The following is a 23,012-nucleotide window of genomic DNA, read 5'->3' on the forward strand; positions in this document are numbered from 1 at the left end:
GATTTTCTGATTTATTCCACCTTTTCCATCTCGTTGTCACGTCTGAATCTATCCTAATCACAGTGTATAAAGCACATAATAGATGTTACCCATTATTTAATATAGTCTATAATTTTAATTAGGTTGTAGACAAAAATGTAATGAATAATTAGTCTATTAGATCTTTTTTTCCTGTTATGTAATACCCAATTTCGCGCCGAATTATGAGTGACCCTATATGAAAATGGACGAGTCTGCAATTACACCACCAGTTGTATATTTACACAACAAGAAATCCTGCTCAATGAAGGTACGACGGACGCGTTTTCGTAGCAACCAGTCATCCATGCCAGGTTTTTTATTCCGTTATGAATGTTAATTTGATCTTTGAAAACAACCTGTTTATCTAAGCGTACCTGTAAAATATTTATTCTACAACTCTTGGCGTGAAGAACACCCAAATACAAGATGTTAAAAAATTGGTTTGTGTCGCTAATTTTGATAATTGTTAGCGCGATTTTAATTGTAGCGGTGACAGCCGCATCACCTGGTCTAAGTGAGAGGCTAAAGATTTTCGGCTTACCGTTGGGCTCAAACTTAGCTGATGTTGGACACCTGTTAGAACAACATATTCTAGAGTTTGTTAAATTACAAACGCCGATTTCGGTTTTATGTTATTCTTTGTCAACGTATGTACTGTATAAATTATATTATATTTTGTTTGCACCGTTGTACTTCGTTCGTAAGCATGGTGATGTCGGTTATATAATTGAAAACAAGAGCATCAATAAAAAAGATGTAGCGAATGATATAAAGAGAAGACGAAAGGCAGGAGAAGTACCACCAGTCTATCCCAACGGTTGGTTTAGAGTCATAGAATCAAGGTTCCTAAAGGTCTTTGAAGTTAAATATGTGAGCATGCTTGGTAAGTTTTAATATTATTATTATAATTAAAAAAATTAAAATTGAATCTGAAATTGTTTGTTTTTGCTGCTAGAGGTCTACTGAAGTTCATATGTACAATACAATGCACTAAGTTGAATGGATAGTCAAAGTGGATTAAGCTGCAGTAATCTTATGTAATCCACCTAATCCCAAGTTGTCCTATCTACCTACTAGTACTAGGCTATATGCATATATAAAATCTCTCAATAATTCATATAGAATTGCAGATGTGATCATAAGCAGTTTATGTATTATTACTACAATGTATTAGTTTTTTGTTGTTTTCTTTTGTTGCTTTTGTTTTTCTTTTCAATTTGTTATTATTTGTCAATAAAATACTGAATATAGCTTCTACTGCAAAATTCCCTTTCAATTTCTCCCTAAACCACCACCTCCACCCATGACAAAGTACGTCAGAATATTTTATAAACAAAATATGTACGGTCTGATATTCTGACAACCATAACATGACAATGTTTTTTACTTTTTTATACACTTTGTAGATTGTATATTTAAAAATAAATAGTATAAAAACAACCCAGGACTTTTTCAATTGCATGCCCAGCTGCGTGCGATCGAGCAAACCAAGAAACGATCGCCTAAAAATACACTGTAAATCCTATATAATTATTAGTGGTATGGCTCAATCATCATTACTTAGTATCAATTTTACCAATTTTTTTTAAAACCCAATGCAACGTCAACTAGAAAAAAAGCTTTATCGGTTTTACGATTCTCTACAACAACAGTGGTAGTACAGCACTTACTACTTTGTTGTCATAGTACAGAAGTGTATAGCAATCCTATTGTACATTCCTTTTTCAGAACCTTAGCATGGTTATATTGTGATAATTATTGATTTTAAGCTTTTGTGTGTTGTATAAATACTCAGTTATGCAATACTCTAACAAACTATGCAGAACATGTATTCCAATAGGTTATAGAGTTCACACTGTTCAATACTGTTACATAGTATCAACCCATTTAATATTTAAGTTAGACTCCCTAACTTACTAATATTACCCCAATAGTTTATGTTTGGACTCCCTAAGTTACTTTCAGTAAAGTATACAACCATGAGTAAAGAGCACTGCCTGGGGATGTTCAAATACATCAGACATCATGTTTAGATCCATGGAGTTACGCTTTCGTATCACAAGGAATGTCATATTACAATTAGCGTCATAACAGAAAAGTGTTCAGATTTGCTTAACTACGCTTTCGTTATAGAAACTGAAGTGTCACCGATTTGGGGCGAACACCTGGTATGCAGGGGTAAATTTGATTGATCAGAGGTCAAACGAAAGGAGTTGTACCCCACGTACGATATGAAAGCATAACTCCGTATGTCTGAACAGGCCCTTAATAACTGCAAATACCAGTGCATAAATAACAGTTCATAATTAGTTTTCAATTAAATAATTATAAACATGAAAATTAAATTACCAAATTAAAACAACAATAAATCATTCTTTCATGTGAGGAGTAGTTGTGATGGGCAGTTACAGTATTTTAACTTTTATTATTAAATAACAAGTACGTAATATGTGTTAATGTATAGTAGATTTTATATACAGTAGTTATTCCATAACTAGTACAAAATATTCCTACTATTAAACTCATAATCAATAATTATTTGTACTTATGCTAGTAACAGCAGACAGCATGTTTACTTAATTTTGAATTGAATAATTAAGATCCTTTAACCAGTGGCATATTACGGCTATGAGCGCTCACTGGTTAAACTCAGGGGTTCAGAGCTTATGGGGTCCCAGAGCATGAGCAGCCCCTAAATAACCACCCAGCATTGTGCTAAACCATAGGAGTCTATTCCGTGCCTGCTTACCTGGATAAACAGAGCAGTTGTGGCCCCTGAATTAGGGCTGTCCCCTGAATTAGGGCTGTTCCCTGAAATAGGACTATCCACCTTAATATGGATGTCCCTTAAATAAGAGTGTCCCAAGGGAGGGGTTCCACTATTGTTCAAATTAAAAATTCAAATAATAATAAATTTTATTTTTTTACCATCATCGATATTAAGCAAAAATTTCATAAAAGAGAAATCTGTAGCTGTTTTATTTGTGTGGTTTGCATTGCCAGCCAGGAGGGTGTCCCAAGAGCTTGCTGGCAGATAGCAATCTGTACTTTGGACGCTATGCTTCATCTCTGATAAAACAACTGATCTCGTTGAGATGATGCCAGTTTGTTTCGTCCAATCAAATTCATTTCTCTTCTCACCTCATATTTATTCTGGTGAATGATTTGTCGAAAATGTTCCACAGGTCTTTAGGAAGTACTTTAGATATTTGTTGATTAAATCTTTGTAAATTAACTATTAAAATGATTATTATCTCTGTCTACACTCAAGAGTAGGTAAACATGTTACGTTATTTAAAATACAAGATGCCATATCGCTCAATACATGTTTTTTTTGCCATTAGCTAGTATAGAGTGTCTTTATTTCCAGCAAAAGATCTGCTTCGATATCACCATTAAAATTTGGGGAAAAAATGGTCAACTAATCAATTTGAAAGAAATCTATTTATGTTGTTTTCTTTGTTAGTTTTGTACTTTTTTCTATTATACTCTTGTATTCCATTGAAATGAAAGTTCATTACAGCATTGTTGGAAAACACCATTGAGGTGAGCAAGTGTCAGCATAGTCATAGTATGTTATTATTATAGAGTATCAATGGAAAACTAAAGTAGTTGGAAAATGTCAAGATCTCAACATTTAACCACTTACTGTAAATACTCTCAATATTACAAATCTACATAGAAAATTGATGTGCAAAATTGAAGGCAATTTTTACACAATACTGTATTCTGAAAAACTAATAATATAGTTACTAATAGATATAATTTCCCCATTCTTTATTCTTCAACTTTCTGGTGTATAGTATATACTAAATGTATTTACTTCTACTACATCCAATAACCAATTTCTTAAATTTCAATCAAATGAGTGTAAATTATATTTTTAACTTTTCACTTTCTGTTAATCTTCAATAATTGCCTCATTAATCATGGTAATGTTCTGTTTTATTATGAAACTATTATTATTAAATAAATATTAGATCATGTTTTATTAATATTTTGTAATTGTTCACAGCCTCTCTGCATCTCTTACGTACCACTGTATATACAATAACCATTTAAAATGTCGTTTAAGCCCTTTAATGGAGCTCAGGGAGAAATGCACAGTTTACATTTAATCTGAAGTTTAAATGTCTTGGAGTACTTTGAATTTTCTTAGATAAGAAAACTGTGGATAAGATATTAGACATCAGTACAGTACCTACAGTACATTGCATACTGGAATATAACCAATACAGTTGGATGAACTTTATTAAAGTTCACATGACTATATATCTCAGAGTAAACTAAGTGATATTAATCACTAAACTGATAAGATACCCTATTTATTCAAAGTAATTCCTCTGTTGAATAAATTACCCCTATGAAACATTGTTTGGAATAAATGCCACAGGGTGGTAGTCTTTTCCCTTGCCCCACCTGAGTGGCCGAGCGGTTAAAGACAGTGGAACCATAATCCAGCTCACTCTCTCCATGGTTCTCCATGGTTCTGGTGGTAGAACAAGTCTTCTTGGATCAATAACATAGGTCTAGTGTACTGTACACACATTGCTAAGCCTCATGTGCACAAAGAACCTACTGTAGTACATTTTTTTAGACGAGTAGGGGGTTACCCCGGTGTACTAGTAAACCACTGTGTCGTGAAGAGAAGAAAGAGCGCCATAAAAGGCTGCAGGAAGGTCATGACGAGACCCTTAGGTTCCTGCCGGTGTATTCCTGGCAGAATGTTTATAATCCTGTAGAAATGTAATATTTATGAGAAGCATGTTATTGAAAGTGTAGCATTTAGTCCACAGCGCCTTGAGCACTTTAGTGGATATGAGCACTTTACAAATCTTTTATGTTATTATTATTATTATATAGTGTACATACATATACTTTAGATGAACTTTTTTGTGTGTTTAAAACAATTTAAAAAAAAAGTTTTTTTAATATTATTTTGTATATGTATTTTACCACTTGTTGATTAAATGTGTTGTAGTCTTTCATGTTTAAGGGGTTACCATTTTAACCCCCAAAAATTAGCGTTCCCCTTGAAACTACAGAATATTGTATGTAAAGAGAGCAGTGTCGTCTACAGAATTTTGATTCAGGTGGGACCAAGCTAGAAATTGTAATAGTGCTTTTTAATGCATATGCCCTATCTTATGGATTGCACTTTTTGAAATTTTACAATTCTGAATCTGTCAATTCCGATCCCATTAAAAGTGTTAAACTGTCTGACTGTCATTATAATTAGCTGCAAAATGATTTTTTGCTACTTTTATTTATATAAAAGTAATTAATTGTAATTTTGATTGATTTCGATATTCATTTCAGTAGTTTCATTTCTCTTTGGTATAATTCTGGCGTAAACAAAAACCAGGCAGAATTTGTGATAATAAAAAGTAATTATTCATAATTTCATTGTTACATATAAATATGGAATCAATAATATCAATGGTTTGATTATGAATAATTGATTCATTACATTGAAAGTGCAAGTATGTATACTGTTTCATTGGTTCCATTCATTATTAAGTCTGGTAGTTGAAGGGTTTTAACCGGAAAAAAACCGTACAAAAGAAATTTTGATATCATTGGAAGTAGAATTTTATGGAGACTAACATATCCAAAATCGACAAAAATCCATCTTGGGGAAAATTATTAATTTACAGTAGGCCATTTTTACCAAAATTTTAAATAAAAGAAAAACGTGTCTAAAAATGTTTCCCCAAGATGGATTTTTGTCGATTTTGGATATGTTATTCTCCATAAAATTCCGCTTCCAATGATTTAAACATTTCTTTAGTACCATTTTTCCCTATATTTTTGGTTCAACTACCAGACTTTTAGCAATCTGGGCAAAAAAGAATATTATCAGCTCGGAAAATGATTAAATCCATGAGGAATGGCAATATGAAATAATGTTATAATTCAGAGTGATCCTAGGAAAACGTTAGGTTCCTGCCGGTTTAATCCTGGTGGAATGTTGTGATCCTAGGAAATGTTAGGTTCCTGTCGGTTTAATCCTGGTAGAATGGCATGATCCTAGGAAAACGTTAGGTTTCTGCCGGTTTAGTCCTGGTAGAATGGCATGATCCTAGGAAAACGTTAGGTTCCTGCCGGTTTAATCCTGATCGAATGTTATGATCCTGTGGAAATGTAATATGATCCTGAGAATGTTTTTAATCCTTAGGGAATAATGTGAACCTTAAGGTGAATGTTATGATCCTGGGTTTAATATTATAATCCTAGGAGACTGTTATGATCCTGGGCTAATATTATGATCATTAGAATCTTTTTAATCCTGAGGGAATAATGTGATCCTAGAGGAGAATGTTATAATCTTAGAGGAGAATGTTATGATCCAAAAATGTTTTTAATCCTTAGGGAATAGTGTAATCCTATTAGAGAATGTTATAATCCTGAGAATCTATTTAATCCCGAAGGATTAGTGTAATCATAGAGGAGAATGTTGTGATCCAAAAATGTTTGGGAATATTGTGATCCTAGGAGAATGTTAAAATCCTGAGTTAATTTTATAATTCCAAAAGGAATGGTGTGAATGGGAAAATGTATAGATGTATTTCAATCCCAAGAAAATCTTACAGTTTCAGTGTTTAGCTCTTAATAGTAAAGTAGTGAAATTGAGGAATCATCACAGAAAAACAATTAATTAAGGCTATATTATTCTGAATTGTTCGCTATATAAATCCAATCCAAATCTTATATTAGCTTTATAGATTACCATCACAAGTTTACAAATCCACCAAACGTCAAATGGCTCAAATATGACTTATAATTAGCCAATCAAGTGTCTATTGGTGCTATAGAAATAAATACAATATTCCATAGTAACAAAAACAAATACCGTAATCTAGCCGGGCTTATTAAAATCAATGACAATTGAACAACTAAAGTATTGATTGGTTTAAGGTATTTAATAGGCAATCCTAGGTTAATGAGTATCACATCACATTTACTGATAGCAAAATGCAAAGTAAAGTTAATTATTTTATTTGCTAGAGACTGGATCCAGGTTTTTTAACATGTGGTATGACATTTGGGGGTGCGGCATGAGTCACATGGTTTGAGGTATTAGTTTATAGGTTGATAACTATTTCCTCCATGGTTTGAAAGAGGATCTCAATACCACAATGGGTGTGAACATTCTAATTGAAAACTTCCTCCAATAAATCAAATCAAAATAAACAATTATTTATGGAGGAAATACAACTATAAGGAATTTTCTAAACCAATTCCTTCATGGATTTTACTATGGAGGAATTTGAAACCAATTCCTTCAGGCCATACTACTATCTAGTTAATAAGTATCTCAGAGAGATCATTACAGTACTGCTGTAAATGTCTCTCATTTCGTGTTTACGAAGTTTTTATTAAAGCAGCCGGAACATGCTGCTGACACCAGAAAACCAAAACATCCTCAAATCTAGTCAGCCATTCATGAAAAACTGAACGGCACCAATTTAAATTTGTGCGCGAACTTAGTATGATTTGCATACAATTCTTAAAAAAACCTTTGTTTTTTAGCAGCCGGAACATGTTGCTGACACCAGAAAACCAAACCATCCTCAAATCTAGTCTGCCATTCATGAAAAACTGAACGGCACCAATTTAAATTTGTGCGCGAATGTAGTATGATTTGCATACAATTCTTAAAAAATCCTTTGTTTAATTCTGTTAATGTTAATTAATGTTCAAAGGACATTCCTGTTAGGGGATATATTCCAATCAGTAGCGTAATGCAGAATCCTGAGGCCCCTGGCTTAGGAACCCTAAGTAGCCCCTCCACTGATGGAGGTCTCGGGGGGTTTTTAGTCTTTTTCGACATATTTTAATGCCTGTTATTTCCTCTGGACACTGCTCAGGGACCCCCATAAGATCCGCGGCCCCTGGGTTTAGCCAATGAGTGCTCATACTGTAGCTGTAACGCCACTAACTCCAATAGGAGATATATATTTTGACACTATGGTCAACCTTATTTCAGGGTACCCTTATTAAGGTAAAAAACTTTCTTTGGTCCCAAATTTATCCCCTTTATAGGTGTTCTACTGTATTATGAATGGATATGATACAGTTGTATTTTGGTAATCATACGTAGTAAACCTCTACCCTATTCATATTGTCAAAGGTAGAGGTTTACCAATGTGCGTATCATATCATAAGATTGAATTGTTCTACATTCATTCATCACTAAGCACCTTGTTGGTACAAACAATGGCTGTTGCTCCAACAGAGTGAATGTTGTCAAAACACAGTCATTGGATCTCTTAAAGCTCAGCTACAGGCATGAAATTTTTATAAAATTTTTGGTTAATTGTACATAAAGCAAATATTTTTAACAGAAATCAAGACAAAAAAACATGAATTTCCATTAATATCGTCAAATACAAAATTTGGCAAAATTCTTCCATAAAAACCAGGAAGACTTTTTTTCAGTAGTTAGGTGGTTAACCTAATGTAATAACATGTCTGGTGACTCCCTAGAAGGTGAAAAAAGATGGTGGATTTACGGTGGATAATTTTTGCTATAGCATGAAAATAAAAATCTGAAGTTGAATAAAAATACCAGAAATGTAATATTCAAGTTATATTACCTATATTTAGTTATCTGATAACATTTTTTACCACACTGTTTAGTTTTCACAGCTTTTTAAAATGCCTCTCTATTTACAAAATTTGTGTACAAAAGAATAGAGATTTTACTGTGTAATTTGAACTATCCCCCCACTGATAAGAAAGTGCTTATTTTCAACAAGCTTGTGTAACACAAATAAAATCCCAAAAATTATGAAACATAGGGGAAACTATAGATCGATAATTATTGGAATGTATGATCAATAGAAATGTTTTGCCTGCACCTGGCCTTTAAACCTTGTATACTCTATCAAACTTAATATGATGTGCCCATATATGGACATGATGACGTCATATCACAACCATATTTGAGCATATCACAACCATATTTGAGCATATCACAACCATATTTGGGCACATACTTTATTTGTAACAAGTCTGATAATGTGTAGACAAAGCCTTACTGTTTGGTGATTGACAATTCATCCACCAAAAAACTGTTGCTATGAGAAAATTTTACTCCACAGTATAGAAATCATTGTATTAATAATTTGTTATTTATATAAAAGTATTAATTAGCATATGTGGGACAGGAAGTTAATTTCCCCTCCTCCTTTAAAAAAAATAAATAAATTTCAGGTCAACATTAACCTTTGACACATCAGAACACTTTAATACAAATCGTGACTTTGATTCCTGGTTACTCTAAAAATTGCTTCTGTGCCCTGAATTTTCAATACCTAATCAATATTAGATTGTTTGCATAGCAGTTTTATCTATTTCAGCCCTTGTAGAAGATAAGAATGAGGCTGTATTATATTAAATTATATTATATTAGTGTTAAAACATGGGAAGGTATCACCTTAATTGGGAATTCCCCAGAATAGGAATATCCCAAAGGATCCGTTCCACTAGTATCATTTCTAACAAAGCAGAATTTTAAAATATGACCACTATACAATAAAATACAAATACACTTTTACATCAATGGTTGAATGAAACCTTTAAATACTATTGCAATTGATTCAGTGTTAAAAGTATCATTAGTCTAAAGCTCTGTCTAATCACACTTTATGTGTCAAAAAAATGTGATGTGCCCATATATGAACATGATAATGTTATATAACTACCATATTTGGGCATACCACTACCATATTTAGGTACATTACACTTTTTTGTCAAACTAGTTTGATAGTGTAGACAGAGTTTTTGGTCAAATTAATTGAATATCTCAATTGCTCTCTCAATCTTAGGAAACAGACTTAAAAATGAATCACATGATCAAAGTACAGAGTCCATGGGTGTACCCTGTATCAATGTTATCACGGCCAGCTCACATGCATATTGTCACGTAGTTTATTTGTTTTGTACTACGATGCATAGATTAGTAATTGTGGTATTATCATTATGGTATAGTATAGTTTGATTTTGAGAGATGGAAGAGAATAAAGAAATTAAAGATCATTTTTATTACAAATGGATAAACGCTGTAGGCCTACACAAAAGACAGTGAAAAATATAAGAACGAAAAAAGTCACCCCAACCATTACCTCCATGAAGATATAGTTGGTTTTGGTTCATAAATTTTCATTTGTTATAGTATAAAAAAAGTGCCATAGAAAAAATGATTTCACTGTCCTTACATTACATAAACAAAAAGAGTGTTATGTTGTGGGGTTTTTTTTCCCATGAGAAAAAATCCTGATATCTGACAGGATTTGAACCCCTGACCTTGAGATGGGAAGCCAAGCATTTTAACCACCAAGTTACAACTTCCACTCTTTACACTTACAGTATATTAATTGATTAAGAATGTATTTATTTATTATACATTATTGATTATAGACAATTTATACTTGTATATAAAATATAATAAATCATTTTCTGCCCTCCAACTGCATTAAATCAATTTTATATTAACGGATATTCATTCATAATAATCAGAAGTAAAAATAGGCTAAACCCCCGAACATATACTGCACTCACTCCATATTACAATACAGTAAACAAACAGTTAAAATATACAACAACATTTAACAATTGTAATACAATTTTAATTAAATCTTCGCAGGAATAATAACTCATTTCTTCTATTAAATATACAGTTAGGCTACAGTATAGCTTGGAGTAACCATGAGTATAGGATGGTATCTTACAGATGTTTTTACTGTATTTATAATTTGTCACTACAAGATGGTAACACCTTTTGTCTGTGTATTTTTAATTAGATATAAATAATGTATACGATTAATGTTATTGGCAGGGAATGATATTAATGGTCATGTACAGTATGTTATAAATTATATTTAATATCAATTGTCAATATGGCATTGGTCACAGACATCACCTCTGTAAAATGACATTTTAAAATAAATTTAGATTTTTTGTCACAGATTTCTTTTATAATTGTTCAACATAAAGAGATTGAAATAACTAGCAGACAGGTCAATTAAAATATATATATATATATATATTATTTTTGTATAGTTTTGTGTAAAGTTGATAAACATTTTGTTTTCCAACCATTATTTGGACCTCATGGTTATGTCAATGTGCCATTACGAATATTGTTTGCTGAATATGTGTATTTCTATTTCTGACTATTTTGCAAATATTATTTCATTTTACATCTAGAAATTACTAATATTAATTTTGTTCTTATTTATTTACGTACAGGAGAAGAGCTAGCTGTGTATAGGGGTGAGGATGGAAAAGCCCATGTTGTCAATGCATATTGCCCACATCTTGGAGCTAATTTAGGGGTCGGAGGTCAAGTGAAGGGTAACTGCATTGAATGTCCATTCCATGGTTGGAAATTCAGGGGAGAAGATGGAAAGTGTGTTGACATACCCTATGCAAGTAAAGGTAATGTTTGAGATATTGATAGAGAATACCAAATATGGCTCAAGTATAGTCCCAGGGGGGCTGGGTATAAATTTGTTCATACTTCTCAGGCTAGATGCAGTTTAAAACAGTTGATACAGGACTGCATAATGTGTAATAGTAGCCAGGAAGTGTGTGTTTTTTAAATCTTTCCTCTGAAAAATGTGAATTAACTTTATTAAAAATAATTATTATAAAAATATGATACATTATTAAAACAGTGTGTTTTTGTTTTGTTATTTTGGTATAACTCATTTCTATGAGTAACTATAAAACCGTTACAATAACAAAAATTGTCTGGAAAAATGTAAATTATCTGTCTTTTTAATAAGTCATGTTTTTAAAATAATATTTGTGGTATTTCTGTTTCCAAATAAAAGGTTTTATGCTAGACATCTTGTGGCTAAACATTTTTTTTGGACGACAAGAATACGTGCTTTATCCTCATAACATCGTTGTAGAGGGATAATTACCATTGATATAGACATGATATTATTGCTATTATGGTTATTAGAAATACCTTTTTCTCAGGCTTTTTTGCTCCAGGGTAAAGTTTTTTCATCCCTGGGGTAACAGCTGAGTAAGCAGACATCATCCAATACTTTTCAATACATATGTTTTTAGGTTTTAGTCAAGTTTCGGTTTATTTAGGTTTACTGTACTGCTCCATGGTATTGCTATATCAGATGGCATTATGTTAATGATCGCTTTTATTAGGTTTGTTAGTAAGAAGCTTAGAAATAAGAAACTACAAACTTCATGTTTTTTATTAAATTAAACTTGCAACCAGTATTGGGAACATGATGTCATAGAACCGTTACAGTATAAAAGGGATACTTTCTATTCAAACAAACAGGTAATATATGTCTCAACACTACAACTATCCTCTATTCAGGGGACACCTACAGTATTATGAGTCACTTTGTTTTGTTCCAAAGATGTCTCTATTAAGTGTATCATATATGAATTATATACACACTTGATATCAGTAGCAATGTAGACATTATTATATGCTAGCAAGCATTTATACATCTAAATGAACCATAACAACCATTAAACAAGGGATGTATGTATTATAGCTACCAAAAGATTAAGATCTGGGCAAAAGTTAATTTGTAAATGGCAATTGAAGGCCTAATTGATTATACTACTTTAACTTGTATGTAATAAATACCTTTCTTAGGGTTAGTGTGCTATAAGGTGAAAATTAAGTGCAAGGATTTAAAGTAAACTTCGATGAAATTAGATGGAAGAAATATAGGTCTTTACTGTGCAAACTAAAGCTCTTTGTCTTTTGGTAAGGGTTTACTTAGATTTGAAAACTTTCGTGACATGCTCCCTCCTTGCCGCGAGCAGACAAGAACCCGAAGTCTAATATTTATCAATAAGCTTCATGTGCCAAGGTTTAGAACAGAGCCATATAGAAAGTCTGCCATACCAATAATTATTAAAGCGATAAACAAAATGTGATATATTCGAGTCTCGGTTGGGGCGACTTTTTCTCATTCTTACAGATTTCCTCATCTTTATCGTTTTAAATTAATTAATTAAATTTCACCGGGCGGTTTAGAATTAAAGTTCTTTGCCTGATGTGTTTAAAATTCAAAGGAAAATTACTGAAAAAATTACAATGCTGTGGGTATCAGTGACTGGATCTCAATGGAGATACAAAAGAAAAAAGCGAAAGCTAAATCAAAATGAAAAGTAAAACAGCCAGAAAAGTTAATTTAAATACTTTAATTAATTTTCACCTGGATCCTTTCAATTCAATATAGGCCTAGGTCTTATAATGAAAAAAAGGTAAAAATCTGTTGTGTATATTTATGTATAAATGTTAACTTTCTTTTAAACCTGCAATATTATATGTTAACGTTTTCAACCTTTAAGTACCGACTGTTTTGTATGTTTTTTTATACCAAAATAAATAAATGTGGTAGTGATATGACATCATCATGTCCATATATGGGCACATCACATGTTTTACTCACATAAAGTTTAATTGTGTAGACAGAGCTTTCCAAATTAGAACTCTTTAGTTTAAAATTGCACAAAAAGCAGTAAACAAACATAGCATTATATCGCAATACGGGTCAGATTTATCAAACGCATCTTTACTTTGTTTTAAAAATAACTTGGGCCATATTTAGAAAAAATATATAATATTGCTTAAGTTAAGCAATTTTGTTAAATCGAAAATTTATTTTACACGTAAAGGATCAATTTTCACTTAAACATATATCAACAATTTTCATAATTTTAAAGTTTTAGCAATAATATTTGCCAGTATGTGACCAATTCAGATGCAAATATTAATAATTATTGAAAACTTTAGAAAAGTCAATATTACAATGTTTATTTTGTAGTTCCAGAGTTTGCAAAAATTAAGTCTTGGCCGTCAATTGAAATCTATGGACTTGTTTTAATGTGGTATCATGCGGAGAACTCGGAGCCATTATGGTATCCACCAGAAATTCCAAACTTTGACAAAATGAGATATCAAGGGTACACAGAACATCAGGTCAATGCTCATATTCAGGTAAATAATTCTTTTTGTTTATATGGCTCGATTGAAATACCGGTTCTCATCAGATCATTAAAGTTATGAAATGTTGGGCCGGGTTGTGTTCTTGAATGGGTGGGGGGGGGGGGGGAGTATTTGGTATTGTACAGTTATAGACCAGATGTGAATGCTAGGGAATCGGATTGTTGGTATGTGATAGGCAGGGTTTGAGCCTGTCTGTGTCATATTGATTGTATCCCTTAAGCAAGATGCTTTACTCTCATTGCCTTATCGATCAGGGGATCATCTCATCTCTCTCGGTAGGCACTACACGGCTTAAACACCAGTGGGTTGTTTTACTTCACAAAATTCTCCAAAAACATCTAAATTAAAATAACGATACAAGCGATACAAGCAAAATATATGATTTTTCTATAGGAATATCAAGCTCTCCTTTTAAGGTCAATTACACAAGAAATTTATTTTTTATATAATTCTATTTACGTTTGTTCAACAGGAAGTTCCAGAAAATGGTGCAGATATAAATCACCTAACTCATCTTCATACGCCGTTCATATTAAGTGGGACAGATTTGCGATATTCAGCACACAGGTACTGTATAAAAGTTTTTACTCATGAATTATATATATATATATATATATATATTCATCATTCATATACTTTTATTCATCTTTTATTGATCTGCTGTTTTTAATCTTGCAAGCCTGAATTGTAAAAGGGCCCGTTTCTTATTAATTCCCCAAAATGTATGTATGTATGTTAGGAACCAGCAGGGACAAGTGGGTTAATGGTTAAAGAGAATTTTTAGATGAAATTTGCTTTGAATAGAAGAAAGTAAATTTGGCCAAAAATTGTGAATAGTGATGAACTAGGCCTATTTTACCAGTACAGTGGTTTCTCTGCTGATCTCATTTTAAAACCCAAATGACCACAGGCTTGATAAACGCCCTAGTCATTTTGAAAGTTTTTTTTAGTATAGAATCTAGTTTAGTTTTCCCATGACCTAGAGGATGTTAGGAGCGTAGCAGATGTGAAACAAGTCCTTCCATACTGTATATGGGAATTAGTAGTTGTACTCATCATGATACGATACACATACATAAGCCATATCTTCCAGTGGTGCTATCTCCTCTTCAGGCTGGCAGACTTTTTGCTGGATTGCCATAATAATACCACATTTATATAGCGCCCTTTTCATGAGTAATCATGCTCAAAGGCGCTTTACAAGCATTATTACCCCAGTATTTTTTGGGATCAAACACGTATGGAAACATACTCCCATCAGCCGGTAACCAGCGCAAAGTTGTGTCTAGATCTAACTGGGTACCCATTTATACACCTGGGTGGAGAGAGGCAACGTAAGTAAAGTATCTTGCCTACGGATACAAGCAATGCGGCAAGAGTTGGATTCGAACCTAGATCTGACGATCGGTAGTCCAACGTCCAACACACTGCGCCACACGCCCTCAGAATACACTGTTAAAATTGTTACCAGGATTTGCTCAATTAGTGTAGTATAGTCTGTTTTCTATCTAATGCCAGTTTTCGTGAAACTGGGTTCATCATATCTAGTTCTATATATTGGTCAGAAACACCTTCTCATCTGTTATTAATTTACAATGTGTATTGCATCCTTTTATTGGTTAGCCTGTTCAGCCATCTGCACTGTATAGGTTGTATGATTGTGGTTATTGTCAGACGTCATTTCACAATACCTGGTATTACAAATATGTAAACACTACTTTGTTTAGAGAAAAAATATACACCAACAAAAAAAAACAGATAAAGATTGCATAGGATTAAAAAGAAATTCTGAGAATGTAACAAAAAAATTGATAATCATCTTCCATTCAACCATACAATCAATAGATTCTCAAGGTCTAACTTTGTAAAGAAATAAATACTAAAATAGTGTATTTTTTTCTGCTTTATGGTACAATTCTGAAAACCAGGTTTTCCAGAAAGTTGTAAGCAGGGAGTTTCAGGATACTTATTATTGTGCAAAAATAAAATGGCAGAAATGGAATCCAAAAAATGTAATTGTAATAAAATAGATTATGTAAATTCAATTCCTGAAAACATGACAATGGTTAAATCTCAATGGAGATTCAAAAATATAATCAAAACGATAAAATAAAGTAAAACCACCAGAAAGAGATGTATATAATGTAAAATAATGGTAAATGCCAAAATAAATGTAGATAATTTAAACTGTGAATTAAAAAATAGAAAATGTATCTATGGTCCATTACCATCAGACTTTAACTGGTCTCAAGTAATGAGAAACCAAAGTCCATTGGGTAAAGATGGCCCAGCAAATGCTGAAACAAGTATAAGTAAACATCCATTTTAGGTTTAAGTACAATTTCTGATTAACTTTAATTATAATAAACAGAAGCAGCACCACATCCTGGGGTATTGAATAATCATCAACCTGTTGCTGTTCCTTGGGGTGGGGTAATCGACCACAAACACTGAAAGTTCCTTAAAACCTAAGTTCATCCAAACCACTAAGACGCATGATTGGTTTTACCATGAAAAGCATAATAATTGCTACACTTGCTTTAGCGGGAAATAGCAGGATATTTGTTTAGTATACACGTGCTATTGGGGGAAATAGGGACCAAATAACTTATGTGTGGTAGGGTAGGGTTCAGTGGAAATATGTCCGCAATTTCTAGCTGGTATAGCAGAGGAATACTATCAAATATATTGCTAATCTAATCATACTAATTAATAAAGGACCTATTCGACTCCTTTAACTAACAGTTAACTTGACACACCCCTTCAACCTATTAACCTTCAACCATAACCTGGGCCAATCATATTCACAGAAAACTTGGCAGAACATCATTCAATGCATCACAATATATTTGTAGATGATTTTTATCACATGTTTTTAATAGAAGATAACTATGACCTTAACATTATAAATTCCAAAAATATTTAAGTTCTCTCCTGAGACAAACTTGTAATGTATTTATGGACAAGGTCAGTGTAAGAAATTCATTTCTGGTTTAAGAAAACATACATTAAATTTTAATGATATCAATATGCAATAGAGAATTTTTTACTACAACATTTTCCTGTTTTTTCTCTCCTCCACCATCCCACAATGGATCAGCGAGGAAATCCTCACCCTGCCCCATAACATAAAAAAAAAGACAATGAGAAAATAGAGAAAATAAAGTAAAACCAAATTATTATCTAGGCCTGTTAGTTTCCACGATATATGTGTGCTTATGATACCCAATGAGGAAATTAGTTTTCAGACTAGTTTTACCAAAACTAAATTTGTCCATGCTTTTATATTTTACTTAACATTTCTATATAGTTTTTCGTAATTAATAGTTTAAATTATTTATATTATTTAGATACAGTGCACGAGCGTCTCAGTTTTAATTTTATCTGTAACAGTGTTCAACAGGTTTTGGAATATCACGTGAAAAATAATTCAATTCATTTTTTTTTCAAGGTCCTGGAAAATAATTAAATATATGAACTGTGAACTTCAGCATACATTTATAAGCATTATAGAAACTATAAACCACCCAGTGGTGATACTAGAAATTAATTTTTAAAGCAATATGTGTGTACAATGGACTAGCAAATGACTTACATGTACCACAATACTTTGTCTTAAACCACAAAATCAATGTACAAAAGGTGTTTAATGTGTATGTACAGTGAATTGTAGCTGATTGTTTATCTAAAAGTTTGTTCAAAGTTGAAGCCAGTGAACAAAGTCCTTTATAGCATATTACAACAGCAGTACTAATATTAATTGGTAAAGACCGTTTTATTCAGTTTTGTCTTTTAATCCAGTCTTTAAAGACTAAAATGCATTAAAATGCAACTTTATTAATTTTGATATCACTTTAAATAGCAAAGGTTAACTTTTTCCTATACAAACTTTAATCGTCAGATTTCACTTGATATAATATACAAACATTTCCACATAAATATTTAATCATTCTCCACTTTAAAGACTGTTTCATTCTCTTTTGTCTTCTTATAATCCAGTGTAAATGCAACTTGACCGATTTATATCAAATTTTAAATAGCAAATGTTAACCTTTTCCTTTACAAACTTTAATCCTAAAATTTCACTTTATATATACAAACTGCCCACATAAATATTTGATCATAAATTCTACCACAGTCAAAGGTAAAACATGCCAATTATAATGTGATAGGCTACTATCCTCCATGGTGTACAGATTGAGGTGCTCAGCATAAACCCACACAGTTTTAAATCCAACCAGAGGTTGTTATATCATTTTATAGCTACTTTTCATAGCAGATTTAAGTTTGAAATGGCATTAACATTGAATGTTCCAAATTGTCCTATAATATTATTGATTTAAGAAGAATAATAACAATGTTTATTTAATGTGTATTTTAACACTTCAATTGTACGTTACACAAATATTTTCTTAATAATGATTTATGTGTTTTATAGCATGTGTCAATTATGAAAAAGAGCATATATTTACATTAATTTTATATGACTCAGTTTATTAGGGATTTGCGTGAACATGAATGAAGTTCAATATTCAATATTCTTTTGGTTTGAAATTGCAGTGTTATGACGTCATACGTCCACTCGTACTCATATCAGAGGGCGAACGCCGGATGCCACTGTACAAGTGCTCAAATATGCCAGTCAACGTGCTAGTCACCTACCGCATGCACATATAAAAATGACCTAATAGGGTAGCAGTCTAAAAGTCCATGTGTACTGTCGATAGACAACTTTTGTATGTATTGGGATAGAGGGAATTAAAGAACATTTCTGCAACAGAAGCTCTAAGCCAACCGAGATAGTCCTGATCTATGTCATTGACCCAGATACAGCACTCATCACTCCCTCCCCCACACAAAAATAAACCTCCTTACTCCAACTGTGCATGCTTTAAAAAAACATTGGTTTGTTTTTTCCTACCTGCCATTCAAATGTACTAAATCAAAAAATTTACATTTAGATATTTTTTTTTTATTTTTATAGTTTTTGGGATTGGATAACACACGGCTGGGATGGCAATTGGAAACAAGATGAAAATGATAAACACATAGGAGAACTGACTCTGCTACACAAACTAAGCTTGTTTGGTATTGAAATTAAAAAGTTAAACTTGAATGTTACAGCAACTCAGGTTAGTATTGCGTATACTTAGAACAGGCTACCTTCATTTGTCTAAAGGGTCTTTCAACTGTGTTCCGGCAAGATTCTGGTCCGGCGCCATCAAATAAGACATCAATGTTTTGATTTCACACAGCTACGCGCATGCTGATTGGCTTGTAGCCGCATGGGGCATTGTCGAAAACAAACATTGACGATCCGATTTGCCGGACTGGAATAGGTGTGTGCTATTATGCCAATATAAACTTGACTGAAGTGGACAGAAACTTAATTTGAGCTGTAAATTTTATTAATTTATTTACTCAAAAAGTGCTAGAGCATTAGTACGACAACTTTCTGATTGAAAACTGAGGATGCAAGATACAGTAGATATGTGAATACTGTAATATGGATTTAATAACATGCTTATATAGCGCCCTCTATGAGGTTTGCATGATTTTTGTTATAACACATTGGCTGCTAGACCCTTTACATTATTGTCTAGATGCATCTTCTCAGCACTACCCCGTGAAATTGTGATGTTCTATGACGTATACATTCATTTTTTTTTGGGACAAAAATTATTGTTCACAGCACCCTGGGCAAAACCGATATACCTTCGTGTTAACAAGTCGGGAGAAAAAAAAACAATTTAGCCAGTTACTGTTTGCTAGTTGGTTAGGTAATGTTAATAGAATACAAATTAATAGAGGGCGCCATACATTCAACCTAGGTTTTTGCTTATGTTAAGGCAATCTTATTTTAATTGTTTTTTGCAGGTTGGCCCGTCAATTGTCCACCTCACTTTCAAGACGTTCTTAGGTACGGCATGTATGGTTCATTCTATCACACCAGTGGAGCCGCTCGTACAGAAGATTACGCATTCCATATACGTGACTGGCTTTATTCCAACTATTGTTGGTAAATTCTTACTGTGGGCCGAAGCAGTGCAGGTTAGTTTGGGTTAGCATCTTTAGCAGTAAAGAAAAGATGTTTTTTTTTATAAAACCAAATACAGTTTGGCTGTGTGTAAACACAAAACATAAAAAAAAAATTACAATTTGTGTTTTTAGACCAAATCATTTATCATTACCATATATAGCAGTATTACTGTAGAACCATATTAAAGGCTGTTCACACTAGGACGCAACGCAATTTAAGTGCAACACAAGTGAGTTGACCAATGACAAGCGACAGTTAAAATAGTTCATTACTTGTGATTGGTCAATTTATTTGCGTCATACTTGTAAGTCCCTGTACTTCATCCTACTGGGAACATTTGGGATCCAACATACTGTCCCCTTAAAATAGGTGTTTGTATTGTTAAAGATTGCTCATTTCACAGGAAAGTGTCCTCTGAATAGCCGTGTACCAATTTTACACTATTTAACAGCAAAGAGGATAAAAAAGCTGAAAACAATTTATGATCTTGTGATTTTCTTTTATTATTTATAAAAGCCGAAATAAATGAAATGAAATGAAAAAAATTGAATTGAAATTTATATTTATACTGGGTAACCTCTTCAGTCAAAGACTGGTCTCCCAGAGGGCCCAGTTGGTGATCAGTGGCTGTGATGTACTAATACACCGGGGTAACCCCCTACTCGTCTCGAAAGATGTACTAGGTTCTTTAAAGTGCACACAAGCTAGATGTGTACACTGGACCTACGGTTTATAGTCCTTCATCCGAGAAGACTCGTTTTACCACCAGAACCATGGAGTGAGTGAGCCTCGAACCCCTGCCAGTGTTATGGCTACGTAATTACGGTTCCACTGTCTTAACCGCTCGGCCACTCACTCACTCACTCTTTGAAAATGAAATGAAAAAAAATTTATTGGATTTGACATAATGGACGTTTCTGTTTCAGATTGAACGAGATGTAATGATATGGAACCATAAAACGTATGTAGACAAACCGTTACTGGTAAAAGAAGACCATCTGATAGCTAAGCATCGACGATGGTACTCGCAATTCTACTCTGAAAATAGCCCAAGACTTAAACTTCAAAAAGACACCCTAGATTTTTAAATTCAATGAAAAATATTTTTTATTAAAAATGTCACTTCCAAATTGAAACGTAATTTAGATATTGCATGTCAGGAAAATTCTCAGAAAGAGGAGGCGAGTTCCCTTCCTAGTATTTGCTGGGGTCTGGGTACAAGTTACTTGCAACTGTGTAATTTGCATAGTGGGCTAAGGAGTTCACATTCGGTAAGCATAGCGATGAACAAACAAAACATTTGCATGCAGATAGCGATAAGCAGGATTTATTTGCTATCATCTTAATTTACCATTGTCTAGAGGAATTGTTTTTCTTTTGGACAAATACAGAGAAAAAGTAAACCACACTGGTTTTTTACATAAGTTATTTAATTTTAATTTGATTAAATGAGCTCCTCTTTTTTCTCCAATTAAACCAGTTCATCGTTTCTATAATTACTACAGTACAGTATTTCAGTTAAATCATGAGAATTATTAATCTGAAATATTTTTTATAATTTAAAAATTTCAAAGCATTTCATTAATGTAGATGTTTAGTCTGACCATTTTGGTTTTGTCATTTTTATATGTTTGTAAATTTTGTTGTGAATTTTTTAATGTGCTTTTTATAATTCATAAATAACTTTCCAAAAATAATTGATTTTAAAATTGATCAGCAAATGGTTTATTCTTTAGAATATTTGTTATCAATATAGAATTATGCAACATTTCTTTGCTGTAGATAAAGATTTAAGATAAGGTTGCTTTATATGGAAATATTGTTTTCCTTCCAATCCCTTTAAAATTTTCCTTTAAGAGGTACCATAATGGGTAAAAGTATGGTATGATAATTACCTCATTTGGTGGTATAATATAATAGTTTAATTGAATGTTTGTGAATAGTTTGCGTGACTATGTTATTTTTAATCAACGAAAAATGTAATTATAGTTATTTATAAAAACTAATCTGGATATTCTAACACCCAATTATTGTATTAAAATATTTTATCGGTGTATTGATGGCAGACGTGGATATAGACCAGTTCCTAGGCAATATACCTATTATATTGATCAGACAGGGCAATTTAACATTATTATATTGACCAGACAGGGCAATATAACCAATTATATTGACCGGACAGGGCCATATACTGTACGTTGTCGTATTTACAATTATGTGCATCATGCAGGGATAAAATTGAGATTATGTTCCAGGAATATTCCAGAAATTCATTAGTAATACAATATGTATTGTTTATTCGGTTAGAACCACTGTATATAAACATTTTAAATATCCTATTCCTGGTATTTCTAAAGATTTATATAGATTAGAAATTCCTTGAAAATCGAAGAATCGCAGTTGATAAACTAAATCGATACGTTATTTCCACACTGAAAACTGAAAATACTCTTCCCTGGTTTAAATAATTTTTTTTTTTAACTGACTCAAAAAAGCATACCGCCAGTCGGATATTTAAACATCGGCCGCGTGTCATAGATTATGTCGTCATCGGGAATGATATGTGACGTGTATTTTTTCATTGCTTGTTGGTGAATTTATATATACCATAAACGATAATAATGTAACGGATTAATTCATTATAACCTCTTTGGTGTGTATGCCTACTTATTTGTTGTTAACCGTTTGGTTTTATAGCTCATATTTTTATAAATAATACTTTTAATACAATTTTTAACTCGTAGATGACAGCGAGATAGAAATTACAAAACTGCGAAAATTGCCTAATTTTGAATATTTTTAACAAATGCCAAAATACGAGAATGTATTTCATTTTTTTTCACATATATTTTTGCACAAATTCTCGTTAAAATTGCAATTGACTTTGCTCTCATCATATTTAAATATATCATATTATATATAAAACCGGCAATTCAGAGTGAC

The 23,012-nt window shown here is 32.5% G+C and overlaps 1 protein-coding gene across 1 annotated transcript; it reads left to right on the forward strand.

The window, feature by feature from the left end:
- Positions 1-293: 293 nt before the first annotated feature.
- Positions 294-21,245, forward strand: LOC140047348 (cholesterol 7-desaturase nvd-like). The gene is made up of 7 exons (XM_072092302.1): positions 294-904; positions 11,278-11,466; positions 13,848-14,020; positions 14,502-14,596; positions 19,014-19,161; positions 19,907-20,080; positions 20,996-21,245. Exons 1-7 carry the CDS (start codon positions 448-450, stop codon positions 21,155-21,157), a joined length of 1,398 nt encoding a protein of 465 aa, XP_071948403.1. The 5' UTR covers positions 294-447; the 3' UTR covers positions 21,158-21,245.
- Positions 21,246-23,012: the final 1,767 nt, after the last annotated feature.

Source organism: Antedon mediterranea, chromosome 4 (assembly GCF_964355755.1).
Source record: "Antedon mediterranea chromosome 4, ecAntMedi1.1, whole genome shotgun sequence".
Classification (NCBI taxonomy): Eukaryota; Metazoa; Echinodermata; class Crinoidea; order Comatulida; family Antedonidae; genus Antedon; species Antedon mediterranea.